Source organism: Zonotrichia albicollis, chromosome 16 (assembly GCF_047830755.1).
Source record: "Zonotrichia albicollis isolate bZonAlb1 chromosome 16, bZonAlb1.hap1, whole genome shotgun sequence".
NCBI lineage: Eukaryota > Metazoa > Chordata > Aves > Passeriformes > Passerellidae > Zonotrichia > Zonotrichia albicollis.
In genome coordinates this window covers 1,943,071-1,961,081 of record NC_133834.1, presented here as the reverse complement: position 1 = coordinate 1,961,081, position 18,011 = coordinate 1,943,071, and the positions used below count along the sequence as shown (strand labels likewise).

The window sequence follows — 18,011 nt, the reverse complement described above, 5'->3', positions numbered from 1 at the left end:
GGACACCGGGAATGGGGGGACACCGGGAATGGGGAGACACCAGGAATGCGGGGGACACCGGGAATGGGGGGGGGACACCGGGAATGGGGGAACACCGGGAATGGGGGGGACACCGGGAACGGGGGAGACAACGGGAACGGGGGGACACCGGGAATGCGGGAGACACCGGGAATGGGGGGGGGACACCGGGAATGGGGGGACACCGGGAATGGGGGCACACCGGGAATGCGGGGGGACACTGGGAATGGGGGGGGGACACCGGGAATGGGGGGACACCGGGAATGGGGGGGGGCACCGGGAATGCGGGGGACACCGGGAATGGGGGGGACACCGGGAATGCGGGGGACACCGGGAATGGGGGCACACCGGGAATGGGGGGGACACCGGGAATGGGAGGGACACCGGGAATGGGAGGGACACCGGGAATGGGGGGACACCGGGAACGGGGGGACACCGGGAATGGGGGGGACACCGGGAATGCGGGAGACATCGGGAATGGGGAGACACCGGGAATGCGGGGGGACACTGGGAATGGGGGGGACACCGGTAATGGGGGGACACCGGGAACGGAGGGGACACCGGGAATGGGGGGGACACCGGGAATGGGGGGGACACCGGGAATGGGGAGACACCGGGAATGGGGGGGACACCGGGAATGGGGGGACACCGGGAATGGGGGGCACACCGGGAACGGGGGGACACCGGGAATGCGGGGGACACCGGGAATGGGGGGACACCGGGAATGGGGGGGACACCGGGAATGGGGGGACACCGGGAATGGGGGGCACACCGGGAACGGGGGGACACCGGGAATGCGGGGGACACCGGGAATGGGGGAACACCGGGAATGGGGGGACACCGGGAACGGGGGGACACCGGGAATGCGGGGGACACCGGGAATGGGGGCACACCGGGAATGGGGGGGACACCGGGAATGGGGAGACACCGGCAATGGGGAGACACCGGGAATGGGGAGACACCGGGAATGGGGGGGGACACCGGGAATGGGGGGGACACCGGGAATGGGGAGACACCGGGAATGGGGGGGACACCGGGAATGGGGGGGACACCGGGAATGGGGGGCACACCGGGAATGGGGGGACACCGGGAATGGGGGGCACACCGGGAATGGGGGGGGACACCGGGAATGGGGGGACACCGGGAATGGGGAGACACCGGGAATGGGGGGGACACCGGGAATGGGGGAGACACCGGGAATGCAGGATACACCGGGAATGGGGGGAGACACCGGGAATGGGGGGGATACACCGGGAATGGGGAGACACCGGGAATGGGGGGAGACACCGGGAATGGGGGGAGACACCGGGAATGGGGGGGACACCGGGAACGGGGGGACACCGGGAATGGGGGGGGACACCGGGAATGGGGGGACACCGGGAATGGGGGGCACTCGTGTCCCTCTCCCCTCCCCAGGAGCATCCATCCATCCCTGATCCTTTTATTAGGCTGGAAAACTGGGAAAGATGGGAGGGGCAGGCTCTTTTCCTTGAGCTGTCCCACGCATGATTTTTGCACCCTCATCCACCCTTCTAAAATTGCTGCCAGCATCCTAAAAAATCCTCTATCCCTCTTTTCCATGAAGGAATTAAATAAATGGCATCAGCTCTTCCCAACGCAGTAAATCCCAGAAATTCTGTCAGATCCCATTTATCCTCTGAATAGATCCTAAACCCAGAACAGACCTGGGATTATTTGCATCCCAGGGATTATTCCAAGAGCTAATCGGCTCCGGAGCGGAGCGTGGGGAAGATTGGGAACTGGAATTCTGTTGTAATCCAGCAGGGATATCCATAATTCAGTAGGGATATCCATAATCCTTCCCAAAATTGCCCTCAAAGCTCTGAGGTGCTGGGAGAAGCTGCAATCTGAGCAATAATTCCCTCCAAATCCTGCTTTTCTTGTACATTCCGGGTTTTCCAAAATGGGAGTGATTCTCTTCTGTAGGAATGGGGAGGTGCTTTAAAAGTCCACCTGGAGTGTGGGATTCCCTGTGGAAATCCAGGAATTCTGCCCACACCTGCCAGGTTCATCCTGAAGATCTGCCAGCTGGAAAAAGCACCTTTCCCAAGCCAGAGAATTCCACAAATCTCATCAAGATCCACATCTCCTGCAGGAGAGCCGAACTTCCCTTCCCTTCCTCCTTTATTCCCCTTTCTTTTCCCTTTTCCCCAACAGGAAATGCCAGACCTGGGCGGTGCCGGGAAATTGCCGGATTTTGCCTTTCCATGCCAGCAAATTGCTGGGCTTGGGCCGTGCTGGCACCAAGAAATTTCTGGATCTGGGCTCTGGCGGTGGCAGCAAACACCAGATTTCAGGCTCCAGGTGCTGCTAAGCACCGGATCTGAACCCCTCCTTTCCTTCCTGGAACGAGGTGCCCTCACCCTCCCGAAATCCCCGGCATTTCCCCTCAGCCCTCCGCAGCTCGCGGCCTTCATTCACCGCGGCCTTCCCAATTCAACTGCAACCGCCTTCCCGTTACCACGGCAACGAGCGGCGTGGGGGCGGGCCCAGACAGCTCATTCACCAATCAGTGGCGCGCTCTGTGCGAATCATCTCTCTGATTGGTCTGTGCTGCTGTCCATCAAGAAGCGGGCCCGCCCAGTCGTTGGTTGCCGCGGTGAGGCGAGGACGCTCGGGCGGGAGCGGCGAGCGGCGGAGGCTCCGCCATGGCGCAGCCCGACGAGCCGCACCCGCCGGTCGTTCCCTCCTGCCCGCTGCCCAGCAAGACCTGCGATGTGGTCCCCACCGAGAGGCCGCGCTCCTGCTGCGGCATGGCATTGGCCGGCCTGCGCACCGCCAAATACCATCTGCCCGAGTGGCACCGCCGCAACGCGGGCGTCTGCTTCGAGGCGTACACGACGGGCGAGCAGGCGGAGCGCGGCCGCGGCGAGGCCAAGCACCTGATGAAGCATGCGGCCGCCAGCGCGCAGCGAGCCCAGGGCTACTCCAAGGCCACGCTGGGCCAGCGGCTGCAGGACCTCCAGTTCTGGAGGGTGGAGCTGCAGAAGGAGATCATGGAGCTGGACGCCGAGACCAACCTGCTGGTGGCTCAGAAGCTGCGGTTGGAGCGGGCGCTCGATGCCACCGAGGTGCCCTACTCGGTTGTCATCGATAACCTGGAGTGCCGGGAGCGGCGGCAGCCCCCGGACCTGGTGATCGATGAGGTGGAGAAGCAGCTGATGAAGGTGAGCGGCGCCTGGGCTTGGTGACAGCCCCGGCGCTGCTGCTCTGGTGGTAATAGGGGCAATAATTCTAATAATCTCGCAATAAGGGGCAATAATTCTAATAATCTCGCATGGTTTAACCTCTTCAGTGCTATTCTGCTTAACCAACACCAACTATGAATGAACTCACAGGTAAATCCTCCTACTTACACGAGGCCTTCAGCCCCTTCTACCCCTCATAGCCACCTGATGGCTCCTAGCTAACCTAACAAGCAACAAACCTCAGAACTAACGATTGTAATCACACTTTTCAGCTGACCCACCTTCACAATTATCTAACAGGAGCCACAATCCTACTTACTGCCTCATACACCCTATACATGCTCATAATGACACAACCAGGCACTCTCCCATCCCACATTACATCAAAACTCCACATGAGAACATCTTCTCACAGCCCTACATATAATCCCCATAATGCTCCTAATCCTCAAACCTGAACTAATCTCTGGTATCCCCACGTGCAAGTATAGTTTCAACCAAAACATTAGACCGTGGCTCTAAAAAGAGAAGTTAAACCCTTCTTCCAGTGCTGGAATGAGGAGCAGCAGTGAGGAGGTGAAGCTGAGGATGCTGGAGGTGTCTCCTGTGAGTCAGGGTCTGGTCACTCCAAGGAATTTTTTGAGTCCTTGCTGTGATTTAATCACTTTGGGAAGTGATTAAATCACTTTGGGAAGTGTGGCTGGACGAGAGCAGGTCACTCCCTCAGCCCAGACCCCAACAAAACCAACCCAGAGCTTTCCTGCACCAACACCAAAATCCTATTCTGGCATAAATTCCTTCTCTACCCGCCTTGAAATCCCCTCCTTTCTGCAGGTTAAACTTTAAAACTCCACAATCCAGAAGTTCAGGAACACTGGGATATTCCTTGGCTGTTCCCGTGGTCAAATTGACCAAGTTTTGGCAGTTTCTGTCATTAATTCTCCCCGAGTTTTGCCAAGGTGATGATCCAACCCTGTCACCGAGATTCCTGTCAAATTCCAGTGTCATTCTTGTGCTGGATGTTACAAAAAACACATTTTCCATCCTGGAATTACACCTATTCCAATATCCCAGAAATTAATGAATGATTATTCACCTGCAGCCTCCAATCAGAATCAGTTACCAGAGGATTAATATTCAAAAAATAAGGATCAGACTGAAATGTGTAAAGCTGGTGGGGTTTTGGGGATTATCCTGGCAAGAACCAGGAATTTCTTGATCCCTGTGGATTCTTCCCAACTCAGGATATTCTAGGATTCCACATAGAAGGCATGATGGGATTTAGGAATGTTTTGAATGGGAATTGGGTGTAATTTCTGATTTATAATCAGAAATTTTCCAGTCAAAAATATAAACAGGGAAGAGTAGATGTAGGATATTTCCATGTGGGAATTGTTACAATTTTTAGGTTGGAAATTACTTTGAAGCTCATCAAGTCCATGGTTCCAGGCATGGGGATTTTCCCTGATTCTTCCCTATCTCAAAACTGAGCAGGGAATTCATTTATTCCATTTAATCTGATGGGATCATGGAATCCTGGAATGGTTTGGGATGGATGGAACCTTAAAAATAATAAATTCCCACCTCTTTCCACTATTCCCACCCTTTCCCACTATCCCAGGTTGCTCCAAGCCCCTTCCAGCCTGACCTTGGACATTCCAGGGATGGAGCAGCCACAGCTTCTCTGGGAATCTGTGCCAGGGAAGAATTCCTTCCATGACAGGATAACACTCAGGCTTTTTCATGGAATCCACAAAATTTTGAAGTATTCCAGTTTTTTCAGCCTGCGTCGGTTTAGGGCTGAGTTCCCTCAGGATCTGGTGACTCCAAAATTCCAAGTTTTACCCTAACAAAGTGAGAGTAGATAAGGAAATGTAAGGATTTCTCCCCAAGTTGCTCCTCAGGATGGTGTTTCCTGCTCTGGATCCATGGAATTCTCCCTGTTTTTCTTTAGGAAGCTGATCTGATCCGGGATATCCGGGATCTTCTGAAAAGAACCATCATCCAAGCTGCCACCCAGATAAGGTAAAGCATTTCCCAGGATTCTTCAGCCAAATAATTCCTGGGATGAAGGTGGACACAGAGCTCAGCCAGGCCAGGCTTAGGAGCTGAGGGAATTCCATGAAAACCCGGATTTTCAGGTAGATTTAGATTTTCCTGCTTTCCACAACGGTGTTGGATTTGTTTTCCAACACTAAATTCCAGTGCTATATAAATATTCTCTGGATATCTTCTTGGAGAAGATCTTTGTATTATTAAAGGGATTTTTGGTATCAAAGGAATTTTTTTGCCACCAGAGGTCAGTGTGAACTTTAAATCTGGAATTTCTGTGCCAGGCCAGGTGTTCCTTGCCATTCCAAAGGATTATTTCCTTGGAATTTCTAACAAACCCTTTGGAAAGATGTTATTGTGTCCTCAAGTCCATCAATATAAAGGAATCATGCTGGAAGCTTCATATTTTAGTTAAAAAAATCCTTCAGTCTGCTCCTGTTCTACCTGATGAAAGAAATGTTGGTCTTTAAAAATGGCTGTAAATGCCAATTAATATAAAGTAGCTCCGTTATATTAATTAGAGCATGAGAGGAGCCTAATGAGGTTAATTTGGGGGTTTTAATTGCTTTAAGATCATTTTAGCCCAGTTTTATCTCCATTTAGTCCAAGTTTAGTCCCATTTTATTCCCCTTTTCCAAGAGAATTCCCAATTCCTTGGCTGAGAGTGACACCTGCTGTTATCAGCTGATAACAACCCACAGGCTTTTATAATTAGAATAATTGTAATTATAATTAACTGAGCAATGTGTGACTCTAATTAACAACAAAGCAGCAATTTAAATCTGAATATCATTAAATATTATCTAGTTCCACGGACAGGGACCTTCCACAATCCCAGGGTGCTCCAACCTGGCCTTGGACACTCCAAGGATCCAGAGGCAGCCACAGCTTCTCTGGGAATTTTATTCCAGGGCCTTCCCCCCATCACACTGGAATTTTTTCCTAAAATTCCATCTCAGTCAGGCTTCTCTTCCTGCCACCCTCACACTGGAATTTTTTCCCAAAATCCCATCTCAGTCAGGCTTCTCTTTCTGCCACCCTCACACTGGAATTTTTTCCCAAAATTTCATCTCAGTCAGGCTCCTCTTTCTGCCACCCTCACACTGGAATTTTTTCCCAAAATCCCATCTCAGTCAGGCTTCTCTTTCTGCCACCCTCACACTGGGATTTTTCCCTAAAATCCCATCTCAGTCAGGCTTCTCTTTCTGCCACCCTCACACTGGAATTGGAATTTTTTCCCAAAATCCCATCTCAATGAGGCTCCTCTTTCTGCCACCCTCACACTGGAATTTTTTCCTAAAATCCCATTTCAATCAGACTCCTCTTTCTGCCACCCTCACACTGGAATTTTTTCCTAAAATCCCATTTCAATCAGACTCCTCTTTCTGCCACCCTCACACTGGGATTTTGTCCTAAAATCCCATCTCAGTCAGGCTCCTCTTCCAGGCAGAGGGAATGGAGAGTTTGGAATTTTCCAACCCGCAAGGAATTTCCCGGTCTCGTTTCCCTGTAGAACACAAAGGGTGGAGCTGTGCTTCCCAAAGAGGGACGGATTGGGAATTCTCTTGCTTCCAGCTGAGCTGTGATCCCAACTTTTGCAGATCCAACCGGATCCAGAAGGAGAACTGCGAGCTGGACTGGTCGGATAAGGTGCAGACGTACAACATCGACGACAAATGCATCGGCTACTGCACCGACAGCACCGACGTCCAGTCCCACCCCAGCTCCGTCAAGTTCGAGGAGAAGTGAGTTATTCCCAGGATCTCCTGGGACAGCACACCTGGAATGCCCAATCCTGTCCGGTTATCTCGGCTGTTTGAGGGGCCTGGAAGGGCCCGGGGTGGCCTTGGGACAGCCCGCGTATCAAAGGACGAGAAGAGGCTTCAGTTCTTCTTTCTGGTTTTCATGTTTATTAATTGTTTATCTAAAAGATTTTCTTTCAGCCGAACAGAGCTCTGCTCAGCAGCCAGCCATGGGCACACTGTGCTGCCCTCCGGGCAGTCACCTATCTTTATACCCATGGTTACGTGTACAATATTTATCATTTTTCCCCAATACCATCTATTGTTATAACTCGGTGCACTCTCAGTAATAACCAATCCAAAGGTGCCACCGTGGCCAAAGAAGATGGAGGAGAGGAGGAAGAAGAAGAAGGACAGGACACGCCCCAATTCCTCCATCTTACTCCTCTAAACCCCCCTGTACATAAATCCTAAACCCTGTGTCTCACCCTCTAATTAACTAATCCCTTCACCATTCACCCCGGTGAAACCCTCATCCTTGTCGTCTCCTGTGTAGGATCAAAGTCCAGCCACCAGACACTTCTGGAACATTCCAGAAGTCCCGAGCCCCCCAAGGTGCTCTCGGGGGCCCTGCATCCCAGGACTGAAATCCTGAGATCCCACACAATCCCAGCCGGGGGAAGAGCTTGGAGAGGCAGCGCCATGGTTGGAACATGCTGGGTGTTTAACGTGGTTTATTTGGGTTGGAAATTCACCTCATTCCAATCCCAATGCCTTCCGCCATCCTAGGTTGCTCAAAACTCCATCCTTGGGTGTTTCCAAAGGATGGGGCAGCCTCAGCTTCTCTGGGAATTCCATTTCAGCCCCTCCTCACCCTCTCAGGAAATTCCTTCCCAATATCCCATCCATCCCATCCATCCCATCCATCCCATCTCTCCATGTGAAGCCGTTCCCTGTGTCCTGTCCCTCCATCCCTTGTCCCCAGCCCAGCTCTCCTGGAGCTCCTTCAGGCTCTGAGCTCTCCCTGGAGCCTTTTCCTCTCCACCCTGCCAAGATCCTGGATTTTTTTATAATTTCCAGCCTTTAAATCCTGGATCTATCCCAAGTTTACTTGCCATGACTGAACTGGACAAAAAATGTGTGTGAATGTTCTGACCAGCTTTAGCTCAAGATGGAGCACTTGGGCTGATTTTATTTTAGGCTTCAGTTCCCTCTGAAGCCACAGGAGCAAGAGATTATTAATTTGGGGATTTTTTATTAATTTATTTGAGAACTTTTCTTGATTTGTTAGAAGTTTTTCTTAATTTATTCAATAATTTTCTTAATTAATTTGAGGATTTTTATTGATTTATAAAAATAATTTATTAATTTATCCAAGATTTGAAATTAATTTATTTGAGGATTTTAACTGATTCATTCAAGGATTTTAACTGATTTATTAGAATATTTTATTAATTTATTCAAGGATTTTAACTGATTTATTCAAGGCTTTTTATTGCTTTATTTGAGGATTTTTATTGCTCTATTAGGGATTTTCCTTATTTTATTCAAGAATTGTTATTAATTTATTGAGGATTTTTTATTGATTTATTAGAATATTTTAACTGATTTATTCAAGGATATTAACTGATTTATTAGAATATTTTATTAATTTATTCAAGGATTTTAACTGATTTATTCAAGGCTTTTTATTGCTTTATTTGAGGATTTTTATTGCTCCATTAGGGATTTTCCTTATTTTATTCAAGAATTGTTATTAATTTATTGAGGATTTTTTATTGATTTATTAGAATATTTTTCTTAACCTATTCAAGAATTTTCATTCATTTCTTGGCGGATTTTATTAATTTATTAAAGGATTCTCATTAATTTATTAGAATATTCTATTCATTTATCCAAGAATTGTTATTAATTTATTTGAAATTTTTTATTAACTCATTAAAGGATTAATCCTGTTCCTTATGAGAAACCCACACCCTGAGCAAGACCCGAACCAACCAAAGGATTTTATTAATTTATTAAAGGATTTTCATTAATTTATTAGTGTACTCTATTCATTTATCCAAGAATTGTTATTAATTTATTTGAAATCTTTTATTTACTCATTAAAGGATTAATCCTTTATGAGTAATGGAGACTTTATGAGTAATGTAACTTTATGAGTTCCTTATGAGAAATCCACACCCCAAGCAAGACCTGAACCAACCAAAGGATTTTATTAATTTATTAAAGGATTTTCATTAATTCATTAGAATATTCTATTCATTTATCCAAGAATTGTTATTAATTTATTTGAAATCTTTTATTTACTCATTAAAGGATTAATCCTGCTCCTTATGAGAAATCCACACCCCAAGCAAGACCCGAACCAACCAAAGGATTTTATTAATTTATTAAAGGATTTTCATTAATTTATTAGAATATTCTATTCATTTATCCAAGAATTGTTATTAATTTATTTGAAATCTTTTATTTAGTCATTAAAGGATTAATCCTTCATGAGTAATGGAGACTTTATGAGTAATGTAACTTTATGAGTTCCTTATGAGAAATCCACACCCCGAGCAAGACCCGAACCAACCAAAGGATTTTATTAATTTATTCAAGGATTTTCATTAATTTATTAGAATATTCTATTCATTTATCCAAGAATTGTTATTAATTTATTTGAAATTTTTTATTGATTTATTAGAATATTTTTCTTAACCTGTTCAAGAATTTTCATTTTTCATTTTATTGATTTATTCTATATTTATTCTAATTGATATATTCTAATATTTATTCTAATAAATTAATGAAAAGGATTTTCATTAATTTATTAGAATACTCTATTCATTTATCCAAGAATTGTTATTAATTTATTTGAAATCTTTTATTTACTCATTAAAGGATTAATCCTGTTCCTTATCAGAAATCCACACCCCGAGCAAGACCCGAACCAACCAAAGGATTTTATTGATTTATTAAAGGATTTTCATTATTTTATTAAAATATTATATTAATTTATGCAAGAATTGTTATTAATTTATTTGAAATCTTTTATTTACTCATTAAAGGATCAATCCTGTTCCTTATGAGAAATCCACACCCCGAGCAAGACCCGAACCAACCAAAGGATTTTATTAATTTATTAAAGGATTTTCATTAATTTATTAGAATATTCTATTCATTTATCCAAGAATTGTTATTAATTTATTTGAAATTTTTTATTGATTTATTAGAATATTTTTCTTAACCTGTTCAAGAATTTTCATTTTTCATTTTATTGATTTATTCTATATTTATTCTAATTGATATATTCTAATATTTATTCTAATAAATTAATGAAAAGGATTTTCATTAATTTATTAGAATACTCTATTCATTTATCCAAGAATTGTTATTAATTTATTTGAAATTTTTTATTTACTCATTAAAGGATTAATCCTGTTCCTTATGAGAAACCCACACCCCAAGCAAGACCCGAACCAACCAAAGGATTTTATTAATTTATTAAAGGATTTTCGTTAATTTATTAGAATACTCTATTCATTTATCCAAGAATTGTTATTAATTTATTTGAAATTTTTTATTTACTCATTAAAGGATTAATCCTGTTCCTTATGAGAAATCCACACCCCAAGCAAGACCCGAACCAACCAAAGGATTTTATTAATTTATTAAAGGATTTTCATTATTTTATTAAAATATTATATTAATTTATGCAAGAATTGTTATTAATTTATTTGAAATCTTTTATTTACTCATTAAAGGATTAATCCTTTATGAGTAATGGAGACTTTATGAGTAATGTAACTTTATGAGTTCCTTATGAGAAATCCACACCCCAAGCAAGACCTGAACCAACCAAAGGATTTTCATTAATTTATTAGAATACTCTATTCATTTATCCAAGAATTGTTATTAATTTATTTAAAATTTTTTATTTACTCATTAAAGGATTAATCCTGTTCCTTATGAGAAATCCACACCCTGAGCAAGACCCGAACCAACCAAAACCCAACCCCACTTTCCCAGGTGTAAAAACCCTTTTTAAAGCAAATTTACCCCAATTTACCCCATTCCTTGCTCTTCCAGCGCCTCCACACCCAAAACCTGGGCCCAGTTCAGCCACGACAACATTTCCAGGGCAGAACAGGAAAAATTGGCGTCGGTTCAGCTCCGCTCGCTGATCAACAACATCATCCACGACGCGTCCGAGGACCTGCGCATGCAGCGGGCAGCGGTCAGCGAGGCCTTCGACAGCCACTGCAGGGAGCTGGACGGGGCCAAGCTGCGCCTGGAGAGCCACCTGAGGCAGGTCAGGGGCACCTCGTGGGGTTTTGGCATCGTGGAACCAAAAAAAGTTTGTCCGGTTTATCTCGGCTGTTTGAGGGGCCTGGAAAGGCCTGGAGTGGCCTTGGGGCAGCCCGCGTATCGAAGGACGAGAAGAGGCTTCAGTTCTTCTTTCGGTTTTTATGTTTATTAATTGTTTATCTAAAAGATTTTCTTTCAGCCCGAGCAAAGATCTGCTCAGCAGTCAGCCATGAGCACACTGTGCTGCCCTCCGGACAGTCACCTATCTTTATACCCATTGTTACGTGTACAATATTTATCATTTTTCCCCAATACCATTTATTCTTATAACTGGGTGCACTCTCAGTAATGACCAATCCAAAGGTGCCACCGTGGCCACAGAAGATGGAGGAGAAGAAGAAGAAGAAGAAGGACAGGACACGCCCCAATTCCTCCATCTTACTCCTCCAAACCCCCCTGTACAGAAATCCTAAACCCTGTGTCTCACCCTCTAATTAACAAATCCCTTCACCATTCACCCTGTGAAGCCCTCATCCTTGTCATCTCCTGTGTAGGACCAAAGTCCAGCCACCAGACACTTCTGGAACATTCCAGGACTCCCGAGCCCCCCAAGGTGGTCTCGGAGGCTCAGCATCTCAGGACTGAGATCTTGAGATCCGACAAAAGTTGGTTTAATCTGCGTAGGAGTGAAGTGTTTTTGTGTCGGATTAGGATGCGGGGAGAGGTTTTGGGGTTTTGTTGTGGTCTTGGTGGGTTTTGTTGGGATGGAGTTCAGTTAAACACTTTGACCCTGAATTAAACCCTTTAAACCTGAATTAAACACTTTAACACTGAGTTCAACCCTTTAAACCTAAATTAAACCCTTTAACCCTGAATTAAACCCTTTAAACCTGAATTAAACACTTTAAACCTGAATTAAACCCTTGAAACCTGAATTAAACACTTCAACCCTGAATTAAACCCTTTAAACCTGAATTAAACACTTCAACCCTGAATTAAACCCTTTAAACCTGAATTAAACCCTTTAACCCTGAATTCAACCCTTTAAACTTGACTTAAACCCTTTAAACCTGAATTAAACACTTTAACCCTGAATTAAACCCTTTAAACCTGAATTAAATCCTTTAAACTTGAATTAAACCCTTGAAACCGGAATTAAACCTTTTAAACTTGAATTAAACCCTTGAAACCGGAATTAAACCCTTTAAACCTGAATTAAACACTTTAACCCTGAATTAAACCCTTGAAACCTGAATTAAACCCTTTAAACTTGAATTAAACCCTTTAAACCTGAATTAAACCCTTGAAACCTGAATTCAACCCTTTAACCCTGAATTAAACCCTTTAAACCTGAATTAAACCCTTTAAACCTGAATTAAACACCTTAACCCTGAATTAAACCCTTTCACCCTGAATTAAACACTTCAACCCTGAATTAAACCCTTTAAACTTGAATTAAACCCTTGAAACCTGAATTAAACCCTTTAAACCTGAATTAAACCCTTTAAAACTGAATTAAACACTTTAACCCTGAATTAAACCCTTTAGACTTGAATTAAACCCTTTAAACCTGAATTAAACACTTTAACCCTGAATTAAACCCTTTAAAACTGAATTAAACCCTTTAAACCTGAATTAAACACTTTAACCCTGAATTAAACAGTTTAAACCTGAATTAAACCCTTTAAACTTGAATTAAACCCTTTAAACTTGAGTTAAACCCTTGAAACCGGAATTAAACCCTTTAAACCTGAATTAAACCCTTTAAACCTGAATTAAACCCTTGAAACCTGAATTAAACCCTTTAACCCTGAATTAAACCCTTGAAACCTGAATTAAACCCTTTAAACCTGAATTAAACCCTTTAAACTTGAATTAAACCCTTCAACCCTGAATTAAATACTTTAACCCTGAATTAAGCACTTTAACCCTGAATTAAACACTTTAAACCTGAATTAAACCCTTTAACCCTGAATTAAACCCTTTAACCCTGAATTAAACACTTTAAACCTGAATTCAACCCTTTAAACTTGAATTAAACCTTTGAAACCTGAATTAAACCCTTTAAACCTGAATTAAACCCTTGAAACCTGAATTAAACACTTTAACCCTGAATTAAACACTTCGACCCTGAATTAAACCCTTTAACCCTGAATTAAACCCTTTAACCCTGAATTAAACACTTTAAACCTGAATTCAACCCTTTAAACTTGAATTAAACCCTTTAAACCTGAATTAAACCCTTGAAACCTGAATTAAATACTTTAAACCTGAATTAAACCCTTGAAACCTGAATTAAACCCTTTAAACCTGAATTAAACCCTTTAAACCTGAATTCCTCCAATGTGGAGCAGCTCCTTCTTTTGTGGATTTTACATGGAATTCTGTGTTCTAAAATTATTAAAAATTAAAATTAAAAATTAAAAATTAAAAATAAAAAAATTTTAAAAATTAAAATTAAAAATTAAAATTAAAATTCTAAAATGATTAAAAATTATTTACTAATTTTTTAAAGAAGTCCTGCTCCTTCTTTAAAAACTTTGGGAGTAAAGATTTTCCTCATCCCTGGACTGAGACCATTGGAAATGTGGGGATTATTAAAGTCATTCCTTAGCCCCTGGTGGCAATTCCTGGGGTGGGGATGTGCTGTCATCCCACAGAACACATGTAAAAGGTTTTGAGGGAATATTTCCTGCTTCTTTTTAGACTGAAAATGGGATTTTCAGCGTAATAACAAAAATAAAGAGATCAAAACCACCACAGTACTTTTATTTTTCCTATGAATAAGGGGTGGCTTTGGGCCTTTCCCCTTTTCCAATATGGAGCAGCTCCTTTTTTCTCTTTTAGCCATTGGCAAGTGTGGAAAAAGTATTAATTCCTTAGGATCTGGGAATGACAACTGGATATCTTTATTTTTTGCATGTGTATCAATGGTTATGACGGGAAGAATTTCAGGATTTCCTGTCTTTTCCATTTTCTTTGGAAAACCAGGTATTCCCAAGCTGATCAGCAGCTCTCCCTCAAAATAAATTGATTTTTTCTTGGATTTCCAGTTAAAATTCACATTTCAAAGCACTCCAGGATGTGTTTTCATCCATGGGAGAGGTTTGGGATCTCTCCCATGGTTTTGGGACATGGGAGAAGCTGCAGAATATTTTCTGTTTTATTTAAACTAAAGCTGTGCTTCTCAGTGTAATATTAAAAATAAACAGGTCAAACCCACCTTAATATTTATATTTATATTTATATTTATATTTATATTTATATTTATATTTATATTTATATTTATATTTATATTTATATTTATATTTATATTTATTTAATCTTAAATAAAATAAAATTAATTATATTATCATCTAAAATAAAAAATTATTCTTGTTGTACTTCATTCCCCAGACTGGTGGTACAAACTTTAACGCCTCACCATGAACAGATATTTTTGGGGATGCTATTCACCATTGTTTGAAGATGTTTTTTCCTTGGATTTTCTCTCCAGATCCTGAAGGATATTGGGGATGAGGAGGCCAACATAGAGAACCTGAAAAAAGCCATCAGGGACAAGGAAGCTTTCCTGAAGGTGGCTCAGAGCCGGCTCTATGACAGATCCTGCAGGCCCAACGTCGAGCTCTGCAGGGATGAGCCCCAGTTCAGGTCAGTAAATATACACAATTTACACAATTAACTCCAATTTACGTCATTAATCAACTCCTCCAAGGCTCCTCTTCCATCCCAAAGTGATTTGGGGCCGTTTTTAAAAATTTTTTACCTCACAACTTTTAGTTTTTTGCCACACGACTTTCAATTTTTTGCCTCACGACTTGGCCCAACGTCGAGCTCTGCAGGGATGAGCCCCAGTTCAGGTCAGTAAATATACACAATTTACACAATTAACGCCAATTTACGTCATTAATCAACTCCTCCAAGGCTCCTCTTCCATCCCAAAGTGATTTGGGGCCGTTTTAAAAATTTTTTTACCTCACAACTTTTAGTTTTTTGCCTCACAACTTTCAATTTTTTGCCTCACGACTTGGCCCAACGTGGAGCTCTGCAGGGATGAGCCCCAGTTCAGGTCAGTAAATATGCACAATTTACACAATTAACTCCAATTTACGTCATTAATCAACTCCTCCAAGGCTCCTCTTCCATCCCAAAGTGATTTGGGGCCGTTTTTAAAATTTTTTTACCTCACAACTTTTAGTTTTTTGCCTCACGACTTTCAATTTTTTGCCTCACGACTTGGCCCAACGTGGAGCTCTGCAGGAATGAGCCCCAGTTCAGGTCAGTAAATATACACAATTTACACAATTAACTCCAATTTAGGTCATTAATCAACTCCTCCAAGGCTCCTCTTCCATCCCAATGTGATTTGGGGCCGTTTTTAAAATTTTTTACCTCACAACTTTTAGTTTTTTGCCTCACGACTTTCAATTTTTTGCCTCACGACTTGGCCCAACGTGGAGCTCTGCAGAGATGAGCCCCAGTTCAGGTCAGTAAATATACACAATTTACACAATTAACGCCAATTTAGGTCATTAATCAACTCCTCCAAGGCTCCTCTTCCATCCCAAAGTGATTTGGGGCCATTTTTAAAAATTTTTTACCTCACAACTTTTAGTTTTTTGCCTCACGACTTTCAATTTTTTGCCTCACGACTTTTAATTTTTTTACTCAAAGTCAGAAATTACTTTTCAATTCTGTAGTTGTTCTTTATCCCAAATCCAATCTTTTCTTGGATTTTCCTGAGATTTTTTCTTGATGAATTTTAGATTCTGTAGTTGATCTTTATCCCAAATCCAATATTGGATTTTTCTGAGGTTTTTTCCTCATAAATTTTTGATTCTTTAGTTGATCTTTATCCCAAATTCAATCTTGTATTTTTCTGAGGTTTTTTCCTCATAAATTTTTGATTCTGTAGTTCATCTTTATCCCAAATCCAATCTTGGATTTTTCTGAGGGTTTTTCCTGATAAATTTTTGGGATCTCTGGTTTATTTTTATCCCAAATCCAATCTTTTATTGGATTTTTCTGAGGTACTTTCCTGATAAATTTTTGATTCTGTAGTTGATCTTATCCCAAATCCAATCTTGTATTTTTCTGAGGTTTTTTCCTCATAAATTTTTGATTCTCTAGCTGACCTTTATCCTATATCCAATCTTGGATTTTTCTGAGGGTTTTTCCTGATGAATTTTAGATTCTGCAGTTGCTCCTTACCCCAAATCCAGTCTCTTGCTCACCATGCCCTGGTTTTTCATCCCTTAACCCAACTCCCTGCAGGTTGGTGAATGAAGTGGAGGGGCTCACAGTATTCCTGGAGGCCCTGAAGAGAAAACTGATGGAGTCGGAGCAGAACCTGAAGAATCTGGAGGAGACGAGGATGAAGCTGGAGAAGGAGATTGCTGTGAAGGCCAACAGCATTTTTATCGACAGGCAGAAGTGCATGGGCTACCGAGTTCGCTACCCGGTGGACCTGGAGGTGGCGAGTTACCAACAGTGATTTCTGTGCCCAGCCTGCAAAACCCAGGAGAAAAACTGTTCCTTCTTTTCTGTTCAGCCATTGGCAAGTGTGGGAAAAAAAAATAAAAATCTGTGAGCTTTCATATGAATAAATTGAGAAATTGTACATTGAAGTGTTGTGTTCACTCGGTTTTCTTCTGCTTGGGATTAAATCCTTTCCCTTTCCCCTTTTCCTTTTCTTTTTCCTTTTCCTTTTCCTTTTCCTTTTCCTTTTCCTTTTCCTTTTCCTTTTCCTTTTCCTTTTCCTTTTCCTTTTCCTTTTCCTTTTCCTTTTCCTTTCCCTTTCCCTTTTCCTTTTCCTTTCCCTTTTCCTTTTCCTTTTTCTTTTCCTTTTCATTTCCCTTTCCCTTTCCCTTCCTTTTCCTTTTCCTTTTCCTTTTCCTTTTCCTTTTCCTTTTCCTTTTCCTTTTCCTTTTCCTTTTCCTTTTCCTTTCCCTTTCCCTTTCCCTTCCTTTTCCTTTTCCTTTTCCTTTTCCTTTTCCTTTCCCTTTCCCTTTCCCTTTCCCTTTCCCTTTCCCTTCCTTTTCCTTTTCCTTTTCCTTTTCCTTTTCCTTTTCCTTTTCCTTTTCCTTTTCCTTTTCCTTTTCCTTTTCCTTTTCCTTTTCCTTTTCCTTTTCCTTTCCCCTTTTCCTTTTCCTTTTCCTTTTCCTTTTCCTTTTCCTTTTCCATTCCCTTTTCATTTCCCTTTCCCTTTTCCTTTTCTTTTCCTTTTCCTTTTCCTGCTTAAAATATATTTATTCCATCTGCAATCTATCTATAGCATGTGTGCCTATTTTGGGGGATTTCATCCTAATAATTAAACAGGAGTGAACATTTTTTAGGAATAATAAGGAATAGGAGTGGATATTTCTTAGGAATAATAAAAAATATCCAGGTGGAAATAAAATATTTATAGCTTGAAATGAGAGCAATAAAACTGAGGATCACTCACTCAGCAAGGAATTTAAGCTGCTCAAACATTATTAATAAAAAAACCCAAATTTTCCACACATTTTCCAGGTTTGATGACAATTTTCCCTTGGGAAAACCATTCCCAATCCATGGCACCTGCTGAGATGAATCTAAGGATTTTTAATTTTAATTTTTTTAAGGAAAAAAAAAGAGATAATTTAACCAGCTTGGGGATGCAATCCAGAATTTCCATTTCATCACAGGGGTGTGGAGTGGAGCTGGTGCTGTT

At 42.1% G+C, this 18,011-nt stretch overlaps 1 protein-coding gene across 1 annotated transcript; it reads left to right on the top strand.

The window, feature by feature from the left end:
• The first annotated feature begins 2,614 nt into the window (after window positions 1–2,614).
• On the top strand, window positions 2,615–16,928 carry TEKT4 (tektin 4). The gene is made up of 6 exons (XM_074552974.1): window positions 2,615–3,206; window positions 5,182–5,252; window positions 6,881–7,024; window positions 11,099–11,321; window positions 14,814–14,968; window positions 16,592–16,928. The coding sequence occupies exons 1-6, from the start codon at window positions 2,688–2,690 to the stop codon at window positions 16,809–16,811; spliced, it is 1,332 nt and encodes a 443-aa protein (XP_074409075.1). The 5' UTR covers window positions 2,615–2,687; the 3' UTR covers window positions 16,812–16,928.
• Window positions 16,929–18,011: the final 1,083 nt, after the last annotated feature.

Bases quoted from the DNA above. Each gene is read 5' to 3' on its own strand.
- TEKT4 (XM_074552974.1), top strand. From the start codon at position 2,688: ATGGCGCAGCCCGACGAGCCGCACCCGCCGGTCGTTCCCTCCTGCCCG. The intron at 11,322-14,813 runs GTCAGGGGCACC...TTTTCTCTCCAG, and splicing joins TGGAGAGCCACCTGAGGCAG to ATCCTGAAGGATATTGGGGA. The intron at 14,969-16,591 runs GTCAGTAAATAT...AACTCCCTGCAG, and splicing joins AGGGATGAGCCCCAGTTCAG to GTTGGTGAATGAAGTGGAGG.